Source organism: Vespa velutina, chromosome 6 (genome assembly GCF_912470025.1).
Source record: "Vespa velutina chromosome 6, iVesVel2.1, whole genome shotgun sequence".
Classification (NCBI taxonomy): domain Eukaryota; kingdom Metazoa; phylum Arthropoda; class Insecta; order Hymenoptera; family Vespidae; genus Vespa; species Vespa velutina.
The window spans coordinates 7,052,848-7,079,059 of NC_062193.1; the positions used below are offsets into that span (position 1 = coordinate 7,052,848).

The 26,212-nt window shown below is 36.4% G+C and overlaps 3 protein-coding genes across 24 annotated transcripts in view; 1 reads left to right on the forward strand and 2 right to left on the reverse strand.

Annotated features, from left to right (window-relative positions):
• Nucleotides 1-10,450, reverse strand: part of LOC124949885 (segmentation protein cap'n'collar) — a 96,905-nt gene extending 86,455 nt beyond the window's left edge. The window contains exon 1 of one of the 5 annotated variants that reach the window (XM_047495687.1): nt 10,279-10,450. In XM_047495687.1, coding sequence (XP_047351643.1) covers nt 10,279-10,308 — 30 coding nt within the window. In that variant the 5' untranslated portion in view covers nt 10,309-10,450. Of the gene's footprint in view, nt 1-588; nt 2,768-4,694; nt 5,821-10,278 lie in introns of those variants that run through there. The other 4 variants (XM_047495684.1, XM_047495681.1, XM_047495680.1 and 1 more) reach the window with 4 other exon arrangements.
• On the forward strand, nt 2,234-26,197 carry LOC124949888 (high affinity copper uptake protein 1-like). 15 transcript variants are annotated; one of them, XM_047495698.1, is made up of 6 exons: nt 2,274-2,585; nt 3,309-3,424; nt 25,417-25,475; nt 25,551-25,684; nt 25,758-25,814; nt 25,877-26,197. In XM_047495698.1, exons 3-6 carry the CDS (start codon nt 25,467-25,469, stop codon nt 26,073-26,075), a joined length of 399 nt encoding a protein of 132 aa, XP_047351654.1. In that variant the 5' UTR covers nt 2,274-2,585; nt 3,309-3,424; nt 25,417-25,466; the 3' UTR covers nt 26,076-26,197. The 15 variants fall into 15 exon arrangements, with proteins under 15 accessions (XP_047351652.1, XP_047351654.1, XP_047351665.1 ...); XM_047495701.1 differs by lacking the exon at nt 2,274-2,585 and adding an exon at nt 2,898-3,035; XM_047495696.1 differs by lacking the exon at nt 3,309-3,424 and having other exon boundaries at nt 2,234-2,585.
• On the reverse strand, nt 7,530-24,661 carry LOC124949886 (endoplasmic reticulum aminopeptidase 1-like). Of its 4 annotated transcripts, none has more exons than XM_047495691.1 (14): nt 24,199-24,661; nt 19,983-20,991; nt 14,372-14,518; nt 14,215-14,300; nt 13,721-13,817; nt 13,540-13,622; nt 13,248-13,453; nt 12,953-13,133; nt 12,559-12,784; nt 11,921-12,483; nt 11,623-11,854; nt 11,135-11,540; nt 10,569-11,064; nt 7,530-10,491 (listed from the first exon to the last, which is right to left on the reverse strand). In XM_047495691.1, the coding sequence occupies exons 2-14, from the start codon at nt 20,110-20,112 to the stop codon at nt 10,336-10,338; spliced, it is 3,009 nt and encodes a 1,002-aa protein (XP_047351647.1). In that variant the 5' UTR covers nt 20,113-20,991; nt 24,199-24,661; the 3' UTR covers nt 7,530-10,335. The 4 variants fall into 4 exon arrangements, with proteins under 4 accessions (XP_047351647.1, XP_047351646.1, XP_047351650.1 ...); XM_047495690.1 differs by having other exon boundaries at nt 14,372-14,521; XM_047495694.1 differs by lacking the exons at nt 19,983-20,991; nt 24,199-24,661 and adding an exon at nt 15,802-17,136.
• Nucleotides 26,198-26,212: the final 15 nt, after the last annotated feature.

A 26,212-nucleotide genomic window follows, 5' to 3' on the forward strand; every position in this document is an offset into this window, starting at 1 on the left:
GCAACGGACGTTTCAGTGTCAAGATGGTTATTTCTGATTTTTAAAAGCGCTCTATTCTCAGAAAGAAAAATATTTTAAACATTTTTAAGGATGAAAGAGAAATACTTTTTTGCTTTTTCTTCTGCATGTCTACATGCTTAAACACATTTTTCTTTTCTTTTTTAAACACATAAGAAAAAATCTAAATCTTCTTAAAAATCTATATATTTTTATACACTAAAAATGTTGTTATTAATAAAAAGAAAAAAAAAAAGAAAAAATAAAAGAAAAAACGATAAAGGAAGCATTAATGCTCAAGCTTAAGCTTAAAAAACTGTTCTAAAGCTTAGAAACCTCATAACATCATGCCACATTATATTAATGTCTATAATTGTGTATAGCTAAATGGAATGTACTATGACCTATTATATGATATGATCCATCAACATATCTGTATAACTGTTTAAACTATTGAATATAGAATTTTACATCAATGTCAATATGCATGTAATTATTTAGAAATGAAAAATATGATGTAAAATAGAGAATATGTATGATATAACTTTGTGGTCCAATCATATAAACTAAAACATTTTACAAAACAAATACCTCTTGAGTAAGTTCTGCTGCGCCAACAGGTTCTGCCGGTTGTTGAGAAGAACTAGGAGAATCTGGAGATGTCATATTTCTTGTTGTTTCATTAGAAACAGGTAAACTGGATCCAGCAACAGCAGCATTTTTACCAGTATTCTCTACATTGAGTAAGTATGCATGGATATCGTTGGAACCTGAATTCAATCTATTGTACCTTCCCAGAGAATTTAACTCTTCAAAGAGATCTCTTTCATAGCTTAAAAGCATCGAGTCCAAATTTTTAGGATGTACAAACATTGGACGATGTACGATGGTATGAGCGTCTGTGTGCCATCCAGATCCATTATGAAGATCCAAAGAGCCTACACCCATAGCTTGAATATCCAAGCCAAAGTAAGACTCTGGATCCACTCTTAACAGGGAGAGTAGCAGCGCCAGCTGCAACAACTCCTCTCGATACAATTTCTTAAGACACAACATCTTGCACACCGAGTTCTAATCCTTTCACTAGAAATGCTTAAACTATAGAAAGTTCTGTATTCGTTCACGTGTCGTCACAGTTGCTTCTTTTTGCTTTCAGATACCTGCCACAATTTTGGCATGTTGATCATGGATCAATGGCGCGTAAAGCGTCCTTACTATCCTTAAAAAAGTGTTGATATTGCGTCAAGAATAATCGACAAAGTTAGTAAAAACGTACGGCATATATTTAATCCTTATCACTCGATTTCGTTTCTCGGAATTTGTTGTTTAAGTGTCACTTTGAGGTTAAGTAGTACCGTGGACGATGTTGGTGTTCACTCGAGCGAAAATTTCCAATACTGATCTCGCTACTTGATCTTCGAAGATGATTGTTAGAAGATCGTCTTGTCGAGACGACTGTCAGAAGCAAAATAAAGGTTTTGAGTTAGCCTTCGATGGGTGTAGTAGGTCAGTTACACGGGCGACCGATACAGAAATAACCTCAAAACATGCACTCTCTCCCGTCAAACTTTCGCACGGTTCGCGCACATCCCACGCGCGCCTTTACTCTCGTCCACGAAAATTCAAGGATTTTCGATGCTTGACAGTTTGCCCTTGTGTATCTTTTTTTACTGCGGTACGATAGGCAATGAAAAAAAGGATGCCTACATATATATATACATATATATATATACATATACATATACACATACGCATGAGTGAACGGTACGAGTAAAGGACAGTTAAAGATAATAAAAATACGTTGAGATACAGGTAGGATGACAGGTCATCGACTACTATACCGGGTTTTCGAGAATGTTTCTCTCTTTTTTTTTTTAGACCTCCTTTTTAACCTTGAGATCGACGAATCGTCGATAAATATTTCACACAATTAAACCATTTTGTTATTATCCACGACACGATTATCTGCTGACGAGGAGTTTTAAAAGATACGTAACAATAAAATAAGTTTTAACGGAGAGTCACAAAAGTACACCTTGTCTCGAAGAGATCGTCGACGATATGTGACTCAGCAATCACTCTGGTAACGTCGCCGTTCGCCAGGGACGCAGCGAGCATAAATTTCTCCCCGGTTTTCTTGTTTCTTATACTTGTAGAACTAGTATTTTACACTTAACTCAGTATTGCTTTTACGGCAATTTGATTCTACGCGCGATGAGTAAACTTTCTCCCACTTCACTTAACGTTCGATAAACTGCAGGATTCGTCTTCAACTGATTTCGCGCCTCTCACTAGGATGTCTCCTATTGGTCGATAACTTGAGAAAGCCCGCGAGAAACAGAAGTGTCGAGTAATATGGAAAATTGTGTGACGTGTCTCTTTCTCTCTCTCTTTGTATCTCTCTCTCTTTCTCGTTGTTATGATATTAATTAAGTTTTTCACTTTCAAAGAACAAAGAAACGAACGCTAAGATGGACGTGTATAGGCGAAACGTGAAAAGAATTACGTGAAAGTATACGAGTGCAATAAACGAAAGAGATAAAATGTTACGATGGAATTTCAAATTTCTGGAAGATCTCCCTTGATAGGTTAGTTATTTTATATTAGATTTTTTTTTTTTTTTAAATAAATAATTATATAAATAACATACGATTTCAAATGATTTTATATATCTTCGAATCGAGAGATATTTTTTATATTCATATGAGATATGATGATTATTGAAAAGATTTTTTGTCAACGTTTTTGAAGGTTAAATGATATCACCATACGAGACTATGACAGTAATAATGTATGTTTAATATTTTTCTATATATATATATATATATATATATATATATATATATATGTGGGTGTGTGTGTGTGTGTTGTCTGTAATTTTATGAATCACTTTACGTATGTCCGTACTTGTCGCGAGAAAAGATCGAAATATAGTACGTGATCCACTCTCTTGACGATCGATAACTTAGTGCGTGACTTATACGGATAAATATTAAATATTATCGTCTGATATACTGGAATCAAAACAAATTGCGACGGTACTTATATAATAGCGTAACTTTTCATTTCATTTTCATTAATATTTCTTTTTTGTCCTTCCATTATTTTTTGTTACCAAGAAAAGTTCATTATTGCACAATCAATCGTGACTTCCGATATCTGATTAAAATACACGACGAAGCTTTTGTTTTTAAACGATAACGACGATAACATAGCCGTACTCCAATCTAAAATCTTCCCATTGATTGACCTTCATTACCAAACATATTATTCTTACATTTTCGACGTTTATATGTTTTTACTTTTTGAAGGTTATCAAATAATCCGACAGAGAGAGAGAGAGAGAGAGAAAGAGACAACGAATCATCTTTAAATTACTACACGTACTACACGAAATTAAATACACAAATCGCATTTGTTTTATTACGTATGTATAACTTTGATTTCTTAAGTCTGTTTTTATAACAATGTATAAATATATTCGTAGTGTAGATGACCGATAGACTGAATAAATTCGTGATTGTGTCCAGGAACACGTGATCATAAATAGATAGTAATATTATTTAATTGCATCTTTAATAACTACATTTATCGATAAAGCTCGCTTCGTCTCTTTGTCCTTTGTCTTTCTTTGTTTTTCTCTTTTCCTTTATTTGCTTCACAAAGAACTATATATACATATATGTATGAATATTTATTAGCTTTATTAAATTTCTTTTTTTTTTTCCTTTTTTTTTTTTCTTTTTTTTTTTTAACGATACTTATTCGAACGTAAAAAAAGAGTAGATACTGTGGAAGTTAAAAATCGTTATAGATAGTAAATTTATGGATGAATGACGATTGAAGTAAACTTTTCGAATATTTCGTCATTTAAAAAAAAAATAAATCAACTTATACAAATTATATAAGTAGTACTTTTTTTTTTTTTCTTTTTTTTTTTTTTGAAGAAATTGCTGTTTCGATCGATCGATAGAACACATATCGTCATAAAGTAAATGTTTTCGATCCTCGCGATGTTCACGAAAAAAAAAAAAAAAAAAAAAAAAAAAAAAAAAAAAAAAGAAATAAAAAATAAAAAAAAATAGGAGGAAAAACAAACAAAAAAGACCGTCTATTACATTTTTTTCCGTCCGTTAATGGAGGTTACAAATGAACAAAGGAAATATTAGAAATAATATGAAACGTGGAATATAACCAAAGTGGTATCTTATTAACATAAATAAATAGATGCAAATGAGAAACTAGGAATATGTACAATTTTGAATGTTAACGCGTCGCGATGTATGCCTGATACATATATAGACTGACGAAAGTAATCATCGATGTTGCAGTATAATCGAACTTTGGCATATCAATATCACGTGATAACGAGTCGCGTTGGAAGCGTGTCGTCGTCAATCCTTGATCGTAGGCGCTAGATCGCGTAAGTGCGCTTGGCGTATGTTCTTTTTTTTTATTTATTTATTTATTTTTTTTTATATTTATTTATTTATTTTTTTTTTTTAATTTTTTTCTTCTTTCGCGGACGAAATAAACTCGAATAAATTATATTTATGCGTGAAAATCTACCTTCTATGCATCGAGACATACACACACGCACGCACGCACGCACGCACACACACACATACATACATACATACATACATACATACATACATACATACATACACATGTATATATGACTGACAATTTCTTACCTCGTAGTTGTTTTTCATTATTTTTATTTGGGAAGTGACGTCATTACACGACAAGAGGACGCTGATATGCGATAGATCCTCGATTTGAAGCATTACCGGAACCATCCTCTCTTCTTTTTTCTTTTCACTTTTCGTCAATGAAGTATAAAGACAACGATATATTTGAAAGGTCTGAATGATTGAGAAAAATAGAGAAAAAGAGATAGAGAGAGAGAGAGAGAGAGAGAGAGAGACAGAGACAGAGAGAGAGAGAGAGAGAGAGAGAAAGAGAGAGAGAGAGAGAGAGAGAGTAAAGCGGGTGGGAGCGGCGGTGACGGCGGTGACGGCGGCAAAAGATATAAAATAAAAAGAATAATACAAATGGAAGAATAACACAATCCAGTGATATATATCGTGAACAAACGAACTGTAAGATCATTTGATCATTCATAAATTTTTTCTTACGCGTATTTTTACCGTCAACTTTCAAAAAATGCAACGAGAAGGTTACTGCTTTAAGGCGGACTCTGATATTGCGTCGATCGGACTGTCGTTCGTCTTTATGCCGTTCGTCTTTATGCCGCTAAGATGATTAGAATATTGATAATGCTACGTCATTGGGTCACGTAATAGCGCGGGTAATATGAAAGTAAATTAAAAAACTCGACTTAAATACTCTTTTTCTCTCTTTCTTCGTTGATTCTTGGTGAATAGAAATCGATAATGATATTTACATTAAACATATAATATATTCATTTTGTATGCTTGTACATATCTCGTAGTTTCATATTTTTTTTTCGCCTTTTTTTTATACAACAAAATATCTATGACAACAGTACAGTTGAGAACGGTATACAATATATCGTTATATCGATAATTCATTCATAAATATGAGACGAAAGACAGCCTCGTTCTCTTATAGACGTTTTAACGGTATCGTGTCGTGATTGCATAAAATACATAAAGTATTATGTACTCTTGATTACTCTGGTTGTCCAGTCTTTCGTTAGAAAGTCGCTTCGGCTTAAGAAAATCGCTCGCGCGTTTTACGCGTAAATCAACGATGAATAATTACTATTACTTGTAATATATATATATATATATATATATATATATATATATATACATATATATATACATATATATATATATATAGGTACGTACATACATAGATACATACATACATACATACATACATACATACATACATACATACACGCATACATACATACATACATACATACATACATACATACATACATACATACTTACATGCATACATACATACATACATACATACATACATACATACATACATACATACATACATACATACTTACATGCATACATACATACATACATACATACATACATACATACATACATACATACATACATACATACATACATACTTACATACTTACATGCATACATACATACATACATACATACATATATACATAAATATGTACATACATATCATATTCCGAGAGGAAGATAACGTTAAAACGAAAATATATTTCTGTCCTGATGTTTTGAAAGAAAGAAAATCGTCACGGTCGATAATCGCTGATATATGTATGAATAAAACGTATAATAACGTGCGTCATTGACAACGATTATCCTTTTTATTTATCCTAGACTTATACAGTCAGATAATTTTCTTAAAAAGGAACATGGTCTGTGCGATTTCGATCCTTTCAATGAAAGTAATGAGAAATATTGCACGCGCTTCTTATACGAATACTTTCGGATATTACATGACTGTTGTTGTTATTGTTGTTGTTGTTGTTGTTGTTGTTGTTGTTGTTGTTGTTGTTGTTGTTGTTGTTTCTGTTTGTTGTTGTTGTGTTGTGTTTAAACATAGGCCAATCACGCTCCCGTAAGATTATCGGAGCTTTCTCGCACGCTTTTCCTGCTGTTTCTTGGGAGCGACGTTATAATATTTAACGAGAGAGAATATTCGTTAAGTGAAAAAATATGCTATTTACACGTAAGGTTATCTAGTTGTGCGTCGATTCGTTAATTCGCCGTTGGAGTGTATCAAAATCTACTTAATGGGACGATGAAAGATTGATACGCTGCCGTTATTTACAATTTTCCTTAGGTATTTATGTGAGTGTGTTTTTATGTATGTATGTCATTTTTATACTCGATCTCTTATCTCGCGTTTGTTATATACTTTTTGTCTTTTATCTTTTTCTTCTTCTTCTTCTTCTTCTTCTTCCTCTTCTTCTTCTTCTTTTTTTCTTTTTTCTTTTTCTCCCTTTTGTCGGAGGAAATCGAGGTAACTGTACGAAGTTTAGCGGTAAGCTTCCGCGTTAAAGAACACGCTTAAGTATCGTAGCGCTAAATTTCGCGTTATCGGCAGTCGTGTAAAGGCGTCTGCATGGAAAACAAAAATAGAAAGAGAAAGAGAAAGAGAAAGGGAGAGAGAGAGAGAGAGAGAGAGAGAGAGAGAGAGAATGAAAGGATAGAGCAAGTTAGAAATATGCAGAGAAAGAGAAAGAGAGAGAAAGAGAATGAAAGGATAGAGCAAGTTAGAAATATGCAGATAGAAAGAGAGGGAAAGAGAAAGAGAGAGAGACAGCTGTTTCGATTTGTGTGCTCTTGCTCGATTAACGTTGTATAATAATAACATGAACGTTTATCTCTCTTTGACTAACGAGTGCTACTGTCTTAACCTGAACGGCGATGAGAACCCGCAAATCCGACGTAGATATATTTTTCGAGAGGTTCGATTAACATATTCGTTTCATCGGAAATTACGGTGGGCAGTGGAAGATAACAAGACGCGTAAAAGATAGCGAGGAGAGTACTTTTTTGACATTCGTCTTTCGACCTTTCGTGTAGGTATTTTCTTTTTTTTTCTTTTTTTTTTCTTTCTTTTTTTTTTTTTTTTTTTTTTTTTTTTTTTTTTTTTTTTTCCCCTTCTCACTCATGCTCGCGCCAGGAAAATTTCTCTATGTGTGTTCATTCATGTATGTGTTTTACGTGTATATATATATATATATATATATATATATATATATATATGTATGTATGTGTGTCGCTTCTCGTTTCGCGCGCCCCAACGAGGAACGAACGTTTCTTTCGCGTGAACGATACGAATGATACGAAATTATGGAAACAATGAAGATAAGAACGGAGGGGGGAGGGGATGTGGCTAGAGGAAATTATTATAGAAAATACAAAGTAGGGAAAGGATAAGGAAGAAAGTGAGAAACGAATGATGGTCTCTCATTGTCAGTTGCGACGAGTTAACTCTCTTAAACGTTGAGGCGCAATGATTAGGACCGCTTTTGCATATATTATCATTATCGTTATTTTTTATTATTAATTATTATTATTATTAATCACCTCTCCGCGTCTCGGCACCGTAGACGGTTTTCTTCTCTTATAATTTCTTTTTTTTCTCTCTCTCTCTCTCTCTCTCTCTCTCTCTCTTGTCCTTTTCTTTTCTTTTAACCTTTTCTTTTACTCATTAATAAACTTTTTTTACGACTTTTGAGAGCACGACGCACGACAATTCCTTACTCCCTAATAATGTTTTTTCCTTCTGTTACTTTTCTTATCTTTTCTTTTTTTATTCTTTTCAGTTTACTCTTTTCTTTGTTTCTTTGTTCGTTTGTTGTTGTTGTTGTTGTGGGTTTTTTTGTTTCTTTTTGTTTCTTTTTCTTTTTTTTTTTTTTTTTTTTTTTTTTTTTTTTTTTTTCATGCACACCGTACAAAGCGTCACAGGATGATATAAATCTATACACTTTTCTCTCATAATAAAATATCCGATTTTCTATATATGGCTACACTTCACACACGGAGAACGATCAGCTCCACGCGAGACGTACAATCTTTCCCGCGCTTCCACAACAACCTGTAGCGAATACGAATTATACACGTGGATATAACATACACGGTACGTTTATTTTTTTTTTTTTTTTTTTTTTATTTTCTTCTTTTCTTTTTTTTGTTCTTTTCTTTTCTTATGTTCATTTTTTTTCCCTTTTCTTTTCTTTTCCTCTTTTTTTTTTTTTCTTTTTTTTCTTTTTCGTTTTCCTTTTAATTCACTCACCTCCGGCAAAACCGTCTGTTTCATTATTTTTCATTCTTCTTTTCTTTTTTTTCTTTTTTTTTTTTTTTTTTTTTTTTTTCATCTTCTCGATGTTTCATAATATTACATACATATACTATACTCGTAAATCTTTCCCGTTGCCTTTCGCAGAGAGACGATACCAATGATCTCCTTCGAAATAGACTCGGATTTGGATTTTGCTTTTCGGACCATCTAATAGTTGATATGCTACTTAAAACGTACAAAGTGACTGCTCTTACGAACTTCGTTTCGGACATTCTCTATGATAAATTGATTACATCTAAACAATAACCGCCGATTTTAGCTACTTCTCGAATTTTTCTGTTTCTTCGATCGACATCATTATCATCATCATTATCATCATCATGATCATCATGATCATCATTATCATTATCGCCATCGTTCAAGCACATTTCTTTTTCTTTCTTTCTTTCTTTCTTTCTTTTTCTTTTTTTTTTTAATTTCCTCCTTGCCTTCCCCCACAATAAGTTCGATCCGTTCGTCGCACTACGTACAAACTTAATACACTCCGATGGATGGGTTCTTAGGAATGGGGCGTTGGGCATCACGTGGAGGTGACTATTGTCACTCCTTTAAAGTTCAATATACTCAGGGGAAGACGAAAGACTGTTTTTAAACGTCCTTCGAGGCGTAGGTCGTTAGCCCTGGTTCGTCGACGCGTCGACGACGGGTCAACGACTACCCTGTAAAATTAACGTCATCTTCTATTTCCCCTTATTTTCCTCCCCTTATAATATTATAAATTTTCTTCGTCTCTCTTATTTTTTCTTTCTTTTCTTTTCTTTTCTTTTCTTTTTTTTTGTTTTATTTTTCTTTTTTTCCTTCCTCTTACATTTTGTTTCTTTTTTTTCCTGTTTTTTTTTCTTTTTTTTTTTTCTTTTCCTTTTTTTTTTTTTTTTACGCTTACGCTTCTTTACACCTAATATTCCAATCTGCACGCACCGCGTGTACAGTAAATAAATACTTTCGAAAGTGCGTATAAATCGGTGTATAATATGTTACATACAAACAATTCGGCAAGTATTACGCTCGTCATCAACTGTCAAGAAGATTTCTTTTCCGACAGGCGAGGCCTAATCATGAGACTGAGAGAGAGAGAGAGAGAGAGAGAGAGAGAGAGAGAGAGAGAGAGAGAGAGAGAGAGAGAGAGAGAGATAGCTTTTGTATACCCAGCGGGGTTCTCGGTGTAAACGTGTATGTATACGTGTGTAATTTTCATCAGTGAAAAGCTAGAACAGTAAAGGCCCTCTCCCCGTCCCTCTCGTCTCGTTGTCGGATTGTCTTTCTTTGCAGTCTAATTGTTGCCTAAGTAGAAATAGTCTTTCGACGAAAAAGAAAAACAAAACCACAGAGGGAAAATTTGGCGGAAATGGGCCATCCCTGACCGTTTTAATAGCGCGCTCGGATCTCGGCCTTTTCAAGTAGGCTATGTCGCGTTATTATACCCGCTCGGTGGGTATCTCGTATAAATATAATGAACAAAAATAGCCATACCGATAAAACGACCGAACAACTCCGGGTCATTGCTGTCCCATTTCCGACGAGCAAAGGTTAACACGAGTGAACGTCCAAATAGCTGATCAACCAGTCGTCCAGTACGTCCACGTTGTTTTTCACCCAATGAATATTGAATCTTATCGTCTCCAAGCTCTGTTCTAGCGCCCGTTTACCGCTACCAACGTCCACTTTCTTGAAAAATTCGGAAACCTTGACAGATACAAAAATGAAAATTATTTTCTTATCGGATTTAAAAAGTCGGATATATATAGGAATGTTTTATCTACCTCGCGGTAATCGTGTTCCGTAAAGAAATCCGACGTAACAACGGATATCAAGCCACCCATAGTGAGCGTACCGTTACCAAACAAAGTTTGTATATCGTGCCAGTATGCTTTAAGATGTCGCCAAGCAAGAAACTGTCCTTCCGGATTAGTAGCCACGGATCCTATAACAGTCTCAACGTCTTGAGGTCTCACCTTCTCTCGATCCAAGGAACGTAAAAGATAACGTTGTAACAACCACGGATCCGAGGTAGCACCAAGCGCTTGTAACATCAACGTTTTCTCGCTAGGAACTTGTGTTTTCTGATAAACCGACCAACAATAGTTCCATTCATCTTCTCCACCAAATTTTATTCCTGCAACGTAAACAACATCGCGAATGTTTGGGCCGATACGTTTGCTATTCGACATCCAATCGTTAAAGAGTGTTTTCGCTGGTTCCACGACGCTGTTCAATTTCACCGATACCGCAGATTGTAGCACCCCAATTCGTAATAATCTAGAAATAACGTTTAAATTAAGATAATGCTAAATGAAAGTCGAGAAAATATTTTCTATATAATACTGACTTATCTAAATGAGATCCTTCGTCCGTCCAACCGACATATTTTGTAACAGGACCTAACAATCGTTTAAGAAATTCGATGTATCTCTTGTACGCCTTACTTTCGGCTAATCTTTCCTTCCAAGAGTGTAGATACCTGAGGGCCGTGGCCCATGGAACGTAATCTCTTTCGTTAAGAAGGTACAAAGATAGTTCCAAAGGGATAGTAGCATTTAATTCGCCCGCTTCGCATAACGTGAACGCGTCATCGATAAGATTTGCACGATCTGCCGGACTAAACTGCGTGTGATTGTTATGTAAAGTCATGATGATTGACATCCACATGTCCTCAGGATAGGTCACTCGATAAAATCCACTTTGATTGATATTGCACTTGATGTACTCGACGTCGCTCGTAATTTCGAAGGTCACTGAAATATCGTTCAATCAGACGATTAAACGACGATATTAGGAAGATAATAGAATGAAATATTTTTCATGGGAGGCTCTTACCGTCGGTTAAATTCATCCATACGTTGTGCAGTTTTTGCGGTTCCTTGTCCGTATAGTAACTCAAAGGAATGTACCATTTGTAGTTGAAAGGTGATTTTTGATTGGAAATTTCTGTATCATTTTCATTCGGCAAGACGAGAAATCTTTTCTGACTGGCTGTGATGGTATTTCCATCACGGATTATCGTGATCAGAGGAAAACCCATTTGTTGAGTCCACGTATCCATTATAGCCTATATCAATAGTTTCAATTTTATTAGATATTAAACTCGTCATTACTTAATATTAACGACACTTACTTTAACGTCAAACGTGCGATTGGCGTGTTTAGTGAAAACGCCCCAAAGGTCTTTGGTATCCGCATTTCCATAAGCGTGACTATTGAGATAATCGTTTAGTCCACTTCTCAAAACGTCTTCGCAAAGGAAACCTTCAAGCATGTTGAGAATCGAGGCACCTTTGCTGTAGCTGATCGTATCGAAGATAGCTTCGATCTCTCTTGGGTCGTTGACATGTATACTGATAGGATGACTACTGGCGAGTGCATCAAGATCTAAGGCAGGTTGCGTTTTGTCAAGAATGAACTGATCCATCATACTCCATTCCGGCGAAATGTGATTGACTCCTTTGTACTCGAAGAAACTGGCCGCTCCTTCGTTCAGCCAAAGGTCGTTCCACCATTTCATCGTAACGAGATTACCGAACCATTGGTGTGCTAATTCGTGGGCAACAATAACGGCAATCCATTCATGTGTAGCAGTCGATGTTTCTTCGGGATCGTAAAGTATTGCAGTTTCTCGATAAGTAATTAGGCCCCAGTTCTCCATTGCTCCGGCACCAAAATCAGGAATCGCGATCAAATCTGTGAGGGATGTAGGGATGAATAAAAATCCATTGATTCTTTCGTGATAAGATCGTTTTACAATGATCATTGTACCTTGTTTAGGCAGTGGATAATGTACTCCAAAGAAAGACTCAAAGTAATCCATTGTACGTGCAGCGATATCCACTGCGTATCTCGCTTGAGGAAGCATCGATTCTGCTGTGTAAACGCTCACAGAAATATTTCTCTTTGTCATCTCGGAAATCCTCTTAAAATCGCACACAACGAACGCCACCAAATAAGTCGACATTTCGACGGATTGTTGAAAGTCATCTCGAAGCTAAAAATTTCATAGAACTCTTTTAATTATATTCCGAACGAATACGTTGATTAATTTGTAACAGAGATAAGTCATTAGTAATTAGCAGTTCCAAAAAAGTTTATTTACTGCAGAAAAAGTAATTTTATATATGATCGATGATTATTTTTAATCGTGATGAATACTTACAAGACCAGTGCCCATATAAAATCCAGCATCCTCCGTATTGACAACAGGCATGTTGCAAAGCGCTATGTGAAATCTATCCCTAAATATGGAGACTTTGAATTTTGCTTTGAACTGCGGCTCGTCGAAACAGGGAAACGCCGATCGTGCATACGTGGGTTCAAAATGAGTTGTTGCCAAGTACCTGAGAACCAAAAAACAATACGATTAAATAATTTTGACGAACGATGAGAGACGTGAAACGAGGATCGCCTCGAAGCGCTTTCCGAATCGAAAATGATTACAATTTCGGAGTGACCTCTTTTCTCCATCGGCGGTGACGTAACTGCTGAGATAAAAACCCTCCAGTTCACTCGCCAGCTTTGAAACGAATCTCAGGTGAACCGTGTAATTGCCCCTTTTACGAAATTTGCTCTCTTCCAGTTGGAGATACAATTGCTGGTGCGTCGGGTATTCCAGCAATTTTGCAATTTTCAATCTATGGCCTTTGCGATCTTGGACCATCTGCAATGTAATTGGCAAGGATCGGAAAAATAAATGCTAACGTTCGTTTTCGAGTAGATATTACTTAAATATTTCGTCGTTCTTACCTTTTCATTTATTGTCAAGTTGTTACTATGGAAGACGATAAAATTGGTCTCTTTATCGACGTAAAATTCGATCGTGACCTGTCCTGTAAATCGAAACGACATTATGAATACTTGACGATACAAATCGACTGAATAATTTTCTATCCTAAATAATCTAATAAAAAGAATTATTAAGATTTACCTTTAACTTCTAAGGTGGTAAGATTTGGATGGATGGTAATGTTATACCTAGTAGGATGCACGAATGTAGGTAGTCTGACGTTATTCCATGGGAACACCTGCAAGAGTCATTGTTATAGCCTTGGCTTATCTATAACTACGCACGTCTTGTCTGTAATAAAGCATTACGAACGTATACCATCGTCCATGCTTCGAATACTAAAATATGCATGACCAATAGCAGTGTTCATATACTTTGCTTTACGAGAAAGAAAGAAAGAGAGAGAGAGAGACAGAGAGAGAGAGAGAGAGAGAGAGACCCTAGCGATTGATTTCCCGCCAAGCTGTATCATTCGCTTGGCCATTCGATTTTTGTCAAAGACTTTCAAACACGTGGATAAATTAATATATTATCATTTAATGAACTACTATATTTGTGGATGTTGAAAATGATTGTTTCAAGAGGAGACAAGATTGAAAAGATAACATTATTAGAATACAAAGAACCATTCGTACCTCCCCATTAGTTGCGATAGGCTCGTTGCTCTCTTCATCGTCTTCGATTTCCATATTGGCCGGCCTTTGTCCAGCGCAAGGGCAGTCTGTTAAAACGAATCGGTATGAATTAAAATTATTAATTAACAAATTACAATATCGAATATGATCTAAATACCATTTTGTGGTCCCGCGAAGGCAATGATGAGTGATATGGCGAAAAGTAGCGCGAAAACGACGGTGGCTATGCAAAGTGCTCTTTTTTGTGAGCAAACGATTCCATTGGGCTCGTAAATGCTACGTTTGTGCAATCCGGTGTTGCTGTCTTCTAAAACAAAGGAATTCTACTGAAGAATGCTCGATGATCGAGCCATATGCACGGTTTTTTTTTTTTTTTGGTAAAAATATCGGCGAAGCAGTTCTCATTTTCTTCCCATTGTTAATCGTCGTTGCTCGCGGAACTCTCGTGGGACTCTTGAGTTTTGAAACGGGGCTACGATGTCGATGAGAAAGAACTTATCGCGGGAAAATTCATATTTTATTTTTGAACGACGCGAATAAAGCCCGCGCGAATTTGTTCGTTCGTGAAAAGAATGTCACCGAAAGGGGTGTGATGGTGGTACGAGGGAGAAGCTCGGAATGCCATAAAAATTCTCTTTTTTCAGGCATAAGAGAATTTCTCGCGTACGAACCACATCAAAGTTTCATACTTTCCACTAGCCACTTGACCCGGATTTCGAATTGCTCGACGTCAGTCTACAATGACGTTAATGCGGTTATGCTCAGAATCTTAGAAAACAACCGCATGAGTTGGAACATTACGTTCTGATTTTCCACGAGTTTCAATGGTACTACGATCGCGTTTCAATGCATTAAACGTACGCTTGAATTGAAGTCGTAAGCAATGATACGCGTAGATGAAACGACGTCAACGACGACGGAGTAACTTGTTCGAACTAGTTTCTACGTCGTTATAAGGGCCATTTGAAATCCTTGAAAGCTGCCTTATCATTCCGACCGACTTCCGTTTGAACGGGTCGAAAGCATTCCGCTAGACCTTGCACTAGGTGCAACAAGGACAAAATAATAGTTGAAGAAAAGGAAAAGAGTAGCGAAGGTTGGGTATCATTATGCGGCCGTCAGACAGAGAGAGAGAGAGAGAGAGAGAGAGAGCCACGTTTATCCTAGTCGCTGCCAATAAAGCACTCTCGATAAGCGAACTCATCAATGAAAGTAAAGGATCGGCAGGACGCGTGGGAAGGAGGGAGGGGGATAGGGAGGTAGGGAGAAGCAAGGGGTAGTAGATGTGCGCGCTTTATTTCGAAAGATCGGACAGAAGCTTCCCTCTTATTGATCGTACGCACGTGCTCCTCGTGCAGTCTATTCGCAGCTCGGTAAAGCCGTAAGTGGGCCATCTGGACGGGCAATTCCAAATGAAAAAGAAACACGAGTAAACTCTGTTGGATGGTCGAAGAGAAAGAAAGAGAGAAATAGATGTACGAGACATCAACAAATCTTGAGAGCGAGAGAGAGAGAGAGAGAGAGAAAGAAGAGAGAGAGAGAAAGCTGGAAAGAGTATTTGCGTTGAGTTCGGGGATGATCCCTCACCTGTCAAAAAGGCAACGTCGTCCACATCTTGCTCGCTCATCGCGAACCGATTCGGCAGCGATCTCCGATAAACGAGTCCCTTTACCTGACCGTTGTTCGAGGCATATGAAATTTTAATCAGGGGTTCCCTCTGTTCAGCCAGTATAGTCTTCTTTCCTACTGACACTCTGGTCACCTCGTGCTCCAAGGTCAAACGATTGTTCAGGGCTGGCCTCGATCTTCCCCGAAGTTTTATCCTTAGGCTCTTGTACCTTGATTAGTCACTTATTAAGTGATTTGTCCGGATTTATCCGGTTATGAATTGTCACCTCACTGCCAATGATGGAAAGGCGCGAGTTTGAGGAGGCTGCGTTACAATATTATCACGGCGTTCTTTGGGCTCTTGTGTATGGGCGCTCGTTATACGAGCACGAGCACGAGCACGAGCACGACGAGGGCCAACGACGACACCACCGACACCGACACGCCACGGAAACGCGCGAAAAAACGAGGATGCGCGAGCTCACGAATGAGTAACCGAATGTCCCGACGACGTCGCCGAGTCTATAACGTCCGACGTGCCTTGACATTTCATTGGCATTAAAGCGCGAATATAGCGACTGCGGGTGTTAGGCAGAAATGGCGGCTTTCCAAAGTACCCTGCTGCTGGTGGTACTGGTGCTGCTGCTGCTGCCGGAAGAGCGCTTTCGCGAGGGGGGTGGATTCGTCGTCGTTCGTCTCTACTATTCTCGAGGGTTGGAGGCGTTCTTTCACGGTGGCGCCATCGTCCAAATGTTCTCAACAACGACAAGTAAAGCGGGTTTTCTGTTTCTGTTGATCGTGCTGCTCATGTCGCTGGTATTCTTTTGTGTTTCGAGCTATTGCTTGGTAAAAAGGCTACTCTACACCAAGGGTGTTTCCTTCTATCGACGATTGAGCTTTTGACGAAGACCGCACCTTCTCTCTCTCTCTCTCTCTCTCTCTCTCTCTCTCTTTCTCTCTCTCTTTCTCTTTCTCTCTTTCTATCTTTTTAAACTAACGAGCGGTGCATTTAATCGTATTCGAAGTACCCCAATAACTTACTCTCTCGTTGGATTTAATGTAGGTTCTTCTTTGAAAAGTACAAATAAAGCTACGCTCATCGTAATTTTCTCGTTGGCGCACGGTTTTGAATTAAAAAGATCTGACTAAAGTTCGCTTTTTAATGATACGCTCATAAAAGTCTCTGTATGCACGAGTAAATACCGTGTCTCTTTCCTTTCAGTCAGCTGTTAAGTTAGTAGACCGTTTACATAGCAATCGAGCGAGACGGTACTTTGGTTCTCCGGCAAATGATAAAATACGTAACCGGGAAAGGGACACTTTTTCTTTAAGATTTATGTTGGATTTGGAGGAATAAAATGGAGGTGCAGAAAATGTTGTTTAATTTGCATAATCAATGACGTTCTATTCAAAAAAAAAAAAAAAAAAAAAAAAAAAAAAAAAAAAAAAAAAAAAAAAAAAAAAAATCTAAGCAGTATTTCCTAATATTTGTTTCATCAATTTCTTTGAAATATTTCCTTTCTATGGATTCTTACAATCATTTGATTTATCGACGGAAGAAAAGTTTCGTAAATCAATTCGTAAATTAAATTAACTATCAATCTTGCCATCTAATATCTTGCAGCTTCATATTATCTAATATTCAAATCCGATTAAACAAACTACATTACTCAATTGTCATGGAAAGAGTATTAACCGAACACAAGGCGAATTGAAATCGAATTCCTAAGTAGACAGTTGAGTATAGCCATTTTATTTCCAACATTCGTATTCGCGGCATGATCTTCGTATTTCGAACATAAACGCTTCGAGCAGCCGAGCAACTAGTGTTCCAATAAAATTGGGAACGTTTACGAAGTCTTTTCACGAAGTTCGTTTCTAGAGACCATCCTTCTGTTCTATTAGAAGGATAGAAACAGAGATAGAGAGAGAAGAAGGGTCAAAAAGAGAGAAAGAGGAAAAAAGTGAGAGAGAAAAAGAAGGAGAAAGTGAGAAGAAAGATGGGAGAGGGAAGGAGGGATTGGGAAAGAGCAAACGATGGGGATAAAAAATGAGAAGCCATGGGAGGGTACAATGCTAAATCAATATAAGAACGTGTTTTAAAGATGCGGAGTCGACTGATTTTTTTAGAAAAAAAAAAAAAAAAAAAAAAGAAAAAAAGTAAGATTTTTATCTTTTGTACTCGAAGATCGCGATTGTTCAATCGCCGAGAGGCTCTCGAGAGTTCCTTGTTAATACCACCGCAAGCCAGAACACTTCGAATCCACTGCTCTATTTGAGAGATTCGATATATAAAGCCACCAAATGCTGACAATATCACTCTAGAGAGGGTCGCGAAACGAGGTGAGGAGAGAACGTAGAACGGAGAGAAGCAACGCTTTCAGCCCTTCCGCTTCTTCCTCTTTCTCTTTCTCTTTCACTCTCTATCTTTCTCGTTTGCTCTCTGCCCTAAGGCCGTAACCTCACGATAGCTCTAAGAGGGTGGTTCCTTCATAAAGCAAATGGCGAGACATGGGAAATGAAACACTCTTTTCACCAGAGTATCCTTTCTTTCGAAGGAATACCACTGGTCCTGGCAAATGTTTTTCAACGAATCCAAAGACTCACTTTTGTTATGGCATCGTCGTTGAATTAAAATGACGAATTGTATATTTTCGTATATTATACGAATGGATTAAAGTGATTTCGTTTAAAGAAAATTTTCCAGTTATTTTATGAGATCACGAGAGTGCGTTATAATGTCGATAAAATGTACTGATTTGGCACGTAAAGGAGATAGAACGAAAAGAAAGCTTTCTACTAGATGCCAGAATAGATAGATAAATCAATGTAATTTCAAAGATTCGCCATGAGATACGTATCGTTTCAAAGCTATAAACTTAATCGTTATATGCGTTCTTTGAATTTATACGCGTTTTACGCATCGTAGAAAGAATCGTAAAACTTTTAACATTTACGATCGTTCTTTGAGCTCTCGTTTTCCTTGCCAATCTCGATCGATGATATCTTTCTCTTTTTTTTCTTTCTTTTTTTTTTTTTTTCTTTTTTTTTTTTTTTTTATCGAAAGCTTTAAAATATTTGTCTCATATCAAAGATTAACGTGATTATAGTATCAAATATTTTTTCATTGTTGTTACTCTTAAATATAACAGATCTATATCATAATCCAATTTGTATCTTCAATACGATTAATAAACGAACAAACGATACGATTATATATAACGTCCTCGTTTATAATCTTTCTTTTCCTTTTCTTTTCTTTTTTCTTTTTTTCTTTTTTCTTTTTTTTTCTTTTTTTTTCTTTTTTTTTTCGGAAAGACAACTTCACGATTGACGAATAATTTAGTGACTTATTAATGCCCAGATTTCGGATCACCTCGCTGTTCGTAGAATCCGGAGACATTTATAAACGACTGAACTTTTGAACTTGTGACCTCCTCCATCCCCTTAACTCAGTGGTTTCGTCCAGCCTACATTAGGCCCGCGAAGATAACACGGATCTTGATACGCGATATAAATTATTCCAATATCTTCCCCCGTCTCGCATTGCACACGCCAATTCCAACGTAATACATTTCGTTTCTTACGGTCGCTCCGGTGTACGCTTTACGATCGTACCCTGAAAAATTTATGCTCGGTCGAAGGTCGACGTATTCGAAGGCAACGTTCGATACTTTTTTTTTTTTTTCGAAAAAGAATATTGTCTATTCCCATTCTACTTTTTTCTTTCTCTTTTTTTTTTACTTTTTTATTTATTTATTTTTTTTTTATTATTTAATAATTGAAAAATAGAGTTTAATCGATTTTTGACAAGTAATGATTATATAAATCAATCATTTATATAAGAAGTCGAGACAGAAAGTAATCTCACGGGATCGAGAGAAGCATCCATCTCGGAACGTTTAAGTTTGAGTAGATAGCGTCAAGCGTTAGTCACGCGAAGCTTATACGTATGTATATATGATTCCCCTCCCACCCCTTCCCCTCTTCTTCCTATCCGTTGTTTTTCGATAGTAGACATAGTATGAAATTATATAACATAGACGAAGAATGTTCAACGAGCAACGATTCGATAAACTTATCATTATTGTCGTAATCTCAAAAGGAAACTTATCGCGATTTTAAGAAAGAAAAAATTGATAATTCGATCTTTGACCTACCTGAAATCACTGGTACTTCCGTGCTATTAGCAGTTCCGTTTTGCCCGGGGCTACGTGAACTGGATGTTCTACCCAGGGGTTCCATTCGGATAACCTCGCTGCTCTCTCGAGTTGACGTCTGCCCCGGCATCCTATTCTTATCTAACGTTCTCTTCTCCGTAGCGACTCCTTTATCTATCCTCGGAGCAGGCAGCGCTCTGCGAATTTCTCGGCGATTCGCATAGCTCGAAGTCGACGACCACGACGACGAAGACGAAGACGTCTTCCTTGTCGTACCAGCGTCGACGTATCGACGCCTTCTTTGAGCCGCGAAATTTTCTCCTCGCGTACTCCCTCCTCCCTTCCATTTAGGACGAGCTCGATCAACGAGAGCTACCGGACGATCCACTTTTCTTGTATTATATATACATCTATTTTCGAACAAACTCTCCTCTAAATTTTGGACCTTGGTCCCTATTTATTAAGTAGGGTGCCTATTTGGCACGAGTGTAAAACGTTAAAAATTTGGCGAGTGGTAGCAGTCTTTGAGAAACACGGAGGTTTAACGAACTCCTAAGGAATTTTTCTTTCTTTCCTCGAAATCCCTCGAAATCCTTCTAACTGTTCTCTCTTCTTTCCTTTCTTTTCTTCGTGGTCCGCGAGAAAATATCGCCGATAGTTGACGACGAGTCATTACGCGTTTCTTTTCCTCTTTGGTCGGACTGATGTGGCGCGATTTCACGAGAGTTCACTTGACGTTCTTTTATCTCTCATCGCGTACCCATCATCATCATCATCATCATCATCATTCTTGTTGTCGTCATCGTCATATTCGTCATCGTTGTTGTCGTAGTTGTAGTCGTCGTAGTCGTAGTCGTCGTTCTCATCGTCGTTCTTCCTGTTGTTGTCACTACCTTCGCTACTGTCATCCTCGTCTTCGGTGTCATCGCATCGTTAATTAACTGGAGCGCCGGTTTACGCATCGTAGGGTAACGTTTTCTTGCCTTTAAGCTAGGTGCCCTCGTTACGCCTGAAACAAGATTGAAAAGGCCGGTTACTCTTGTGTGACGATTAATTAAGCGTTGAAGTTAAAGTAATGTGCGCGTATAACCACGCGCGACCACCAATCCGGTTTGTTGCGTAGTTAAAAGGGTGTCACTTGGTAGGGGAAAACAAAAATAACATCAGAAGTTCTTTAAATACGATCGATTCTACCTCCTTGTTTCTTTTTCTTCTTCTTCTTTTACTACTACTACTACTACTACTACTACTACTACTACTACTACTACTACTACTACTACTACTACTACTATTACTACTACTACTACTACTACTACTACTACTACTACTACTACTACTACTACTACTACTACTACTATTATTACTACTGCTACTACTACTATTACTACTACTTTTTTATCTTTTTTCTTTTTTTACCTCTCCTACTTGACCGACTCCTTCTATTCTGCTATAAGACGCTTTTCGATTGAGATGCAAACTCAATGGATGTTGCTAATTCGAGAAAACCAACTCACTATTTTACGTGAATCTCTACGTATATCTATCAAAATACATGTATGATATATATATATATATTTATTTATAAATATTTTAACACGTGATTAACTCGCTTGCTTGGAAATTTTATTTATAACCCATCGAATGTTTCTCCGAACTTTCCCGTAAGCATTTGGTATTTGATATCCATTAAAAGTGTCACGGCAACCTTAAGAAGCATTTACGAGGATAAAACGATAGTGTGCTTTCATTAGCTCGGTATCGAATTCACTTCGACCCCCTTTTCTCGATATAATAAAGACATACGACACCGATGTGGGATTTTCTACGTTATACTATGTGTTACACGATTTACGAGCTATCATATAACTACATATATTTTCATATATAAAAAAGATAATGGAACGAGGTACATATATATGGAACACATTATCAAATCGTTCCCTTGTTTTAACCGATATCGTTCGAAGTAAAATTTTCTACCGTTTATGATATCCGCTTGAATACAGAGAAAATCGATTTTCGAAGGCTTACGGGAGTTAATACGTTCTCGACTGAGAAAGAAAGACTTTTTCATTTTACGAGATTTTCGACGAGAATCATCGTTACCGCCTATCATATTGATTTCTTTTTCTTTTCTTTTTTTTCTTTTTTTTTTTTTTTTTTTTCTTTATCGACGAAACGAATTCGTTTTTAAACGATGATTCTTCGACTTTATATCTACTGGGAATATCTACCTATCGTTGTTCGTTTTCAATTAATAACGAGTTACAACCTACAGAAAATTATTTGGGAAAGGATATATTCAGGGAATATCGATTTTCGCGCGACATAACTATGGTTACGCGCGAGCGAACGTTTTCACCCCAGCAAAGGAAACGAGAAACGAAATCGAATGAAAGATCACACAGAACGTAGAAAAAGAGAGAGAAAGAGAGGTCTTTTTTTTATTTTACCTTTTTTTTTTATTTTCTATTAACAAATAACAGATTGCACACAAAAGACCTTTCGAAAGACTCTGCTCGAAATAATTTGTAAATTATATCAATGTTTTCGTTTTATAGCAACTGAAATTTTTAAATATTAACGCTTTCCTGTATTATATTCATGAATTGGAAAAATACTTTCATGTATAAGTTTTAATTAATTTAATGATATTTTAATTGTAAACATGTCTATTACAATTGTATTGATAATCGATTAATGCTATGTCTACTTTTTTTTTTTTTCTTTTTTTACAATCCTAGCGTAGGCAATTCACAACCCGGTATGAATTTTTTATTTTCTATTTTAGTTCCTTTGTTAGCAAAAGGTTAATACATGAAATAAAGTAAATTATTTCTGACGTTTTATCTGCTTTGTCATGCTTTCAAAATAAATAGTATATATATATGGAAAGTATTCATTATTATTTTTTTTTTTCTGCATATGAGAAATAAATCATGATACAAAGAAATTATTTAGCCTATGAAGTTAATATAATTTAAAGGATTTCTCATACCAATCTTATCGTTAATAATCGAAATGCTCATAACATTACGAACAAATGTCTTTCTCCGTAGACGTCGATTTCTCCAAAGACGAAGATGTAATTACGCGCATTCGCGGTAACCATGACGTACACTTAAACGTAATCTTAATCACAGTAGTGACCGCTGTATATTTCTTTCATTAATGTCATGGTAATCTTTTACATACATGTTCTTAAGTAGGAGTCATTTCGCAATCGCTTTTTCATGTAAATGCATTATACAACATGACAAACTTGTCTTTTTATATATGATAAAAATCAAGAACATTACACATTATTTCGACCTTTAAACAACGCATTTCGCTATCACATGCACTTCTTTTTTGATAACAAAATCGTACACATAGTTGTCTATATTATTTTATTAGAAAATCATATATATATATATATATATATATATATATCTTCGTTGTATGCAGAAGTGGGTACAAAAAGAAAAAAATATTATCGTATTGCGTTTGAGAAAGAAATTCTAAAATAATCAATTCCATTGAAACGTTCGATTTGTCCAACGCTCCCTCATAAAATAAATAAATTTATTATTGAAATTGAAAATTAAATTAAATTTGCATAATCCCGAATATATCGGAACATTAATGAAGCATTTAAATCAGTAATTTATTTCCCGATTGTTACCAAAAGGTACGATTCATAGGATTTTTCGGAATGTAATTGTTCAAGTCGAAAATATTTCGTACTATTAATCTTCGCGGCCGATCATTGCGCGACTTATTCCATTGGAAACATAAGATTTTCGTTAATTAACGTCATTTAATCGTCGTATATCGAATTAACGAAAAAGAAAAAGAAAAAAAAACATTTCTATCCCATTGGCGCTCTATTCCTCGTTGTTTCACGCACATTGACGCACCTGGTGCGCGCGTGGTGCGTGCAACGAACGTTTCTCGCGATGGTGCGTTGACCCTGCCCTGTCTCCCGCGCCAGAAACTCTTGCCGGAAAAAAAAGAAAATTTTTTTATCGTCGACAGATAAGCCAATGGAAACCTTGAAAAAAATATTACGTTCCCGACGCGGAAGTAACGATAAACGAAAATGCATAATAGAACATAAAAAGAACATAATAATAATTATCGCAAAGATGTAGGGAGGGAGAAAAAAGAAAGAAAGAAAGAGAGAGAGAGAGAGAGAGAGAGAGAGAGAGAGAGGGACAAAGGAAAGATAACGCACCTGTTTTTCTTGTGATTTTCCAAGTCCAGCAACGAGCAACAGGAAGACAATTAGTCGATCAAACGAAGTCACTCGTTCCGTTCTCACTGTATCTATTTTTCTTGTCCACTGTATTATTCTTCGATATCATACGAAAAGAAAAATGCAGGTAATCTTATTCAATGAGTCTAAAGGTGAGTGCATTGTAGCTTTGATTATAGAATCTATCGTGTATGTAACGAGACGTGCGAATGGACGGACGGACGAACGTACATACGTATAATTACTCATGAAATAAAGAACGAAGAAAAGAAGGGACAAAAATAAAACAAACAAAAAAAGAAATTAGAAAGAAATGAAATAACGAGCGAAAGGAAAAGCTTTTAACGCTTTCCTCTCCTTCTTGTATCGCAAACGTACACGACGATGCGCACCGGCGTCCTCGACGAATACAACCGAGCCGTGGTTCGAATGGAACTGAAAGGAGCGAGAGAGAACGTTTGAGAATTGAGCGTGGCTGAATTTCCGGACGCAGGGAGGCGCGCCGGTCAGTATCAGCCACAGGTTGCGCTCCTCTCGTTCACGCAGGCCAGGCATCTTCGTGGCCTGATCCTTCGAAAGGAGGGGTTGGTATGCGCGCCCGAAGTCCTTCCAATCTCTCGCTAGATCGAGATATGCGCCTGACTAAAAACCTATCCCGTTTCTACTTGCCCTTTTTCCTATCCTTTCCTTTCTTTTCCTTTCTCTTCCTTTCCTTTCCCCTCCTTCTCCTTTCCTTCCGACTCCTCCCCAACAACCCTCTCAATGACTATGAGAAATTCTTCGATCGCTTTTTCGTTCTTCACACTCCCGTATTATCGACTTTTTCAAGCCCTTTTTCATTCCTCTAAAACCATTTATCGCGTCTTCTCATTAAAACTGGAGATCGAATTTTGATGTGACCACCAATATAACCTTTCAATATTGAACTCTATCTCGACACATTATTCTACTCATATCGGACAATTGATCGAACAGCATTGATTTATAATTGGGAAGAATAACGATGAAATATGATAGATCATAAGATTTAATTAACTTTCATTTCATGTACGATAATTATGATAATTATTTCTTACGATATATGCGTCTATGTATGTCCATCTATATATATATATATATATATATATCTCTAAATATATGTATATATGTATATAGATACGTTATCTTGTTATCGATAACCAGTACTTCGCTCCGTAGATACAGAATTTACCTTAAAGAAATTTCTGACATCGTCCCAATATGCCAAGATGGATTCGGTGCGTCCTAAAATTATTAGTTCATTCATTTTTTTTTAGATAACGAAAACATTGTTAATACACTTTTTTTTTCAGATGAGTTTTCACGGTGGTGTTAGCGAAACGATTCTGTTCAAAGGATGGCGAACAACCGATTGGATTGGCATGGGTGGTTCCATGATCGGAATTATTCTGCTTACGATGATTTACGAAGGGCTAAAAAGTTATCGGTAAGTCACGTGATATTACGATTCAAAAAATGTTAATCCCTTTGCAAAATGTTTTCTTTCTTATTATTTACAGTGATCATCTTTTTAATTATACAGCATTGGTGAGCAAGAATATAAAAAAGACGAGGATGTAAGTATTTTATAATTATTTTAGTTTATGATAATAACAAACGATCATTTCTCGTATTTCAGACAGATGATCTTTTCCATGGTCCATCTGGTTCAAGTGATATTACATGTTTGCCAAATGATAATAGGATATTTTTTAATGCTCATATTTATGACTTTTAATGTCTGGTTGTGCATCGCCGTGATAATTGGAACAGCGTTCGGTTATTGGCTCTTCTCTTGGAAAAAATTAAACAGTGACAATGTAGATTGTTGTTCGTGATAAAACAATTATTTTCTAACTAACACCATAATTTAATTGCAATTATTTCTACTAATTATTATTTATATTATTTCATTATTATGTAATGTTATTAAATATTAATGATTCATTTAATAATACACTTTAATTTTCTCATA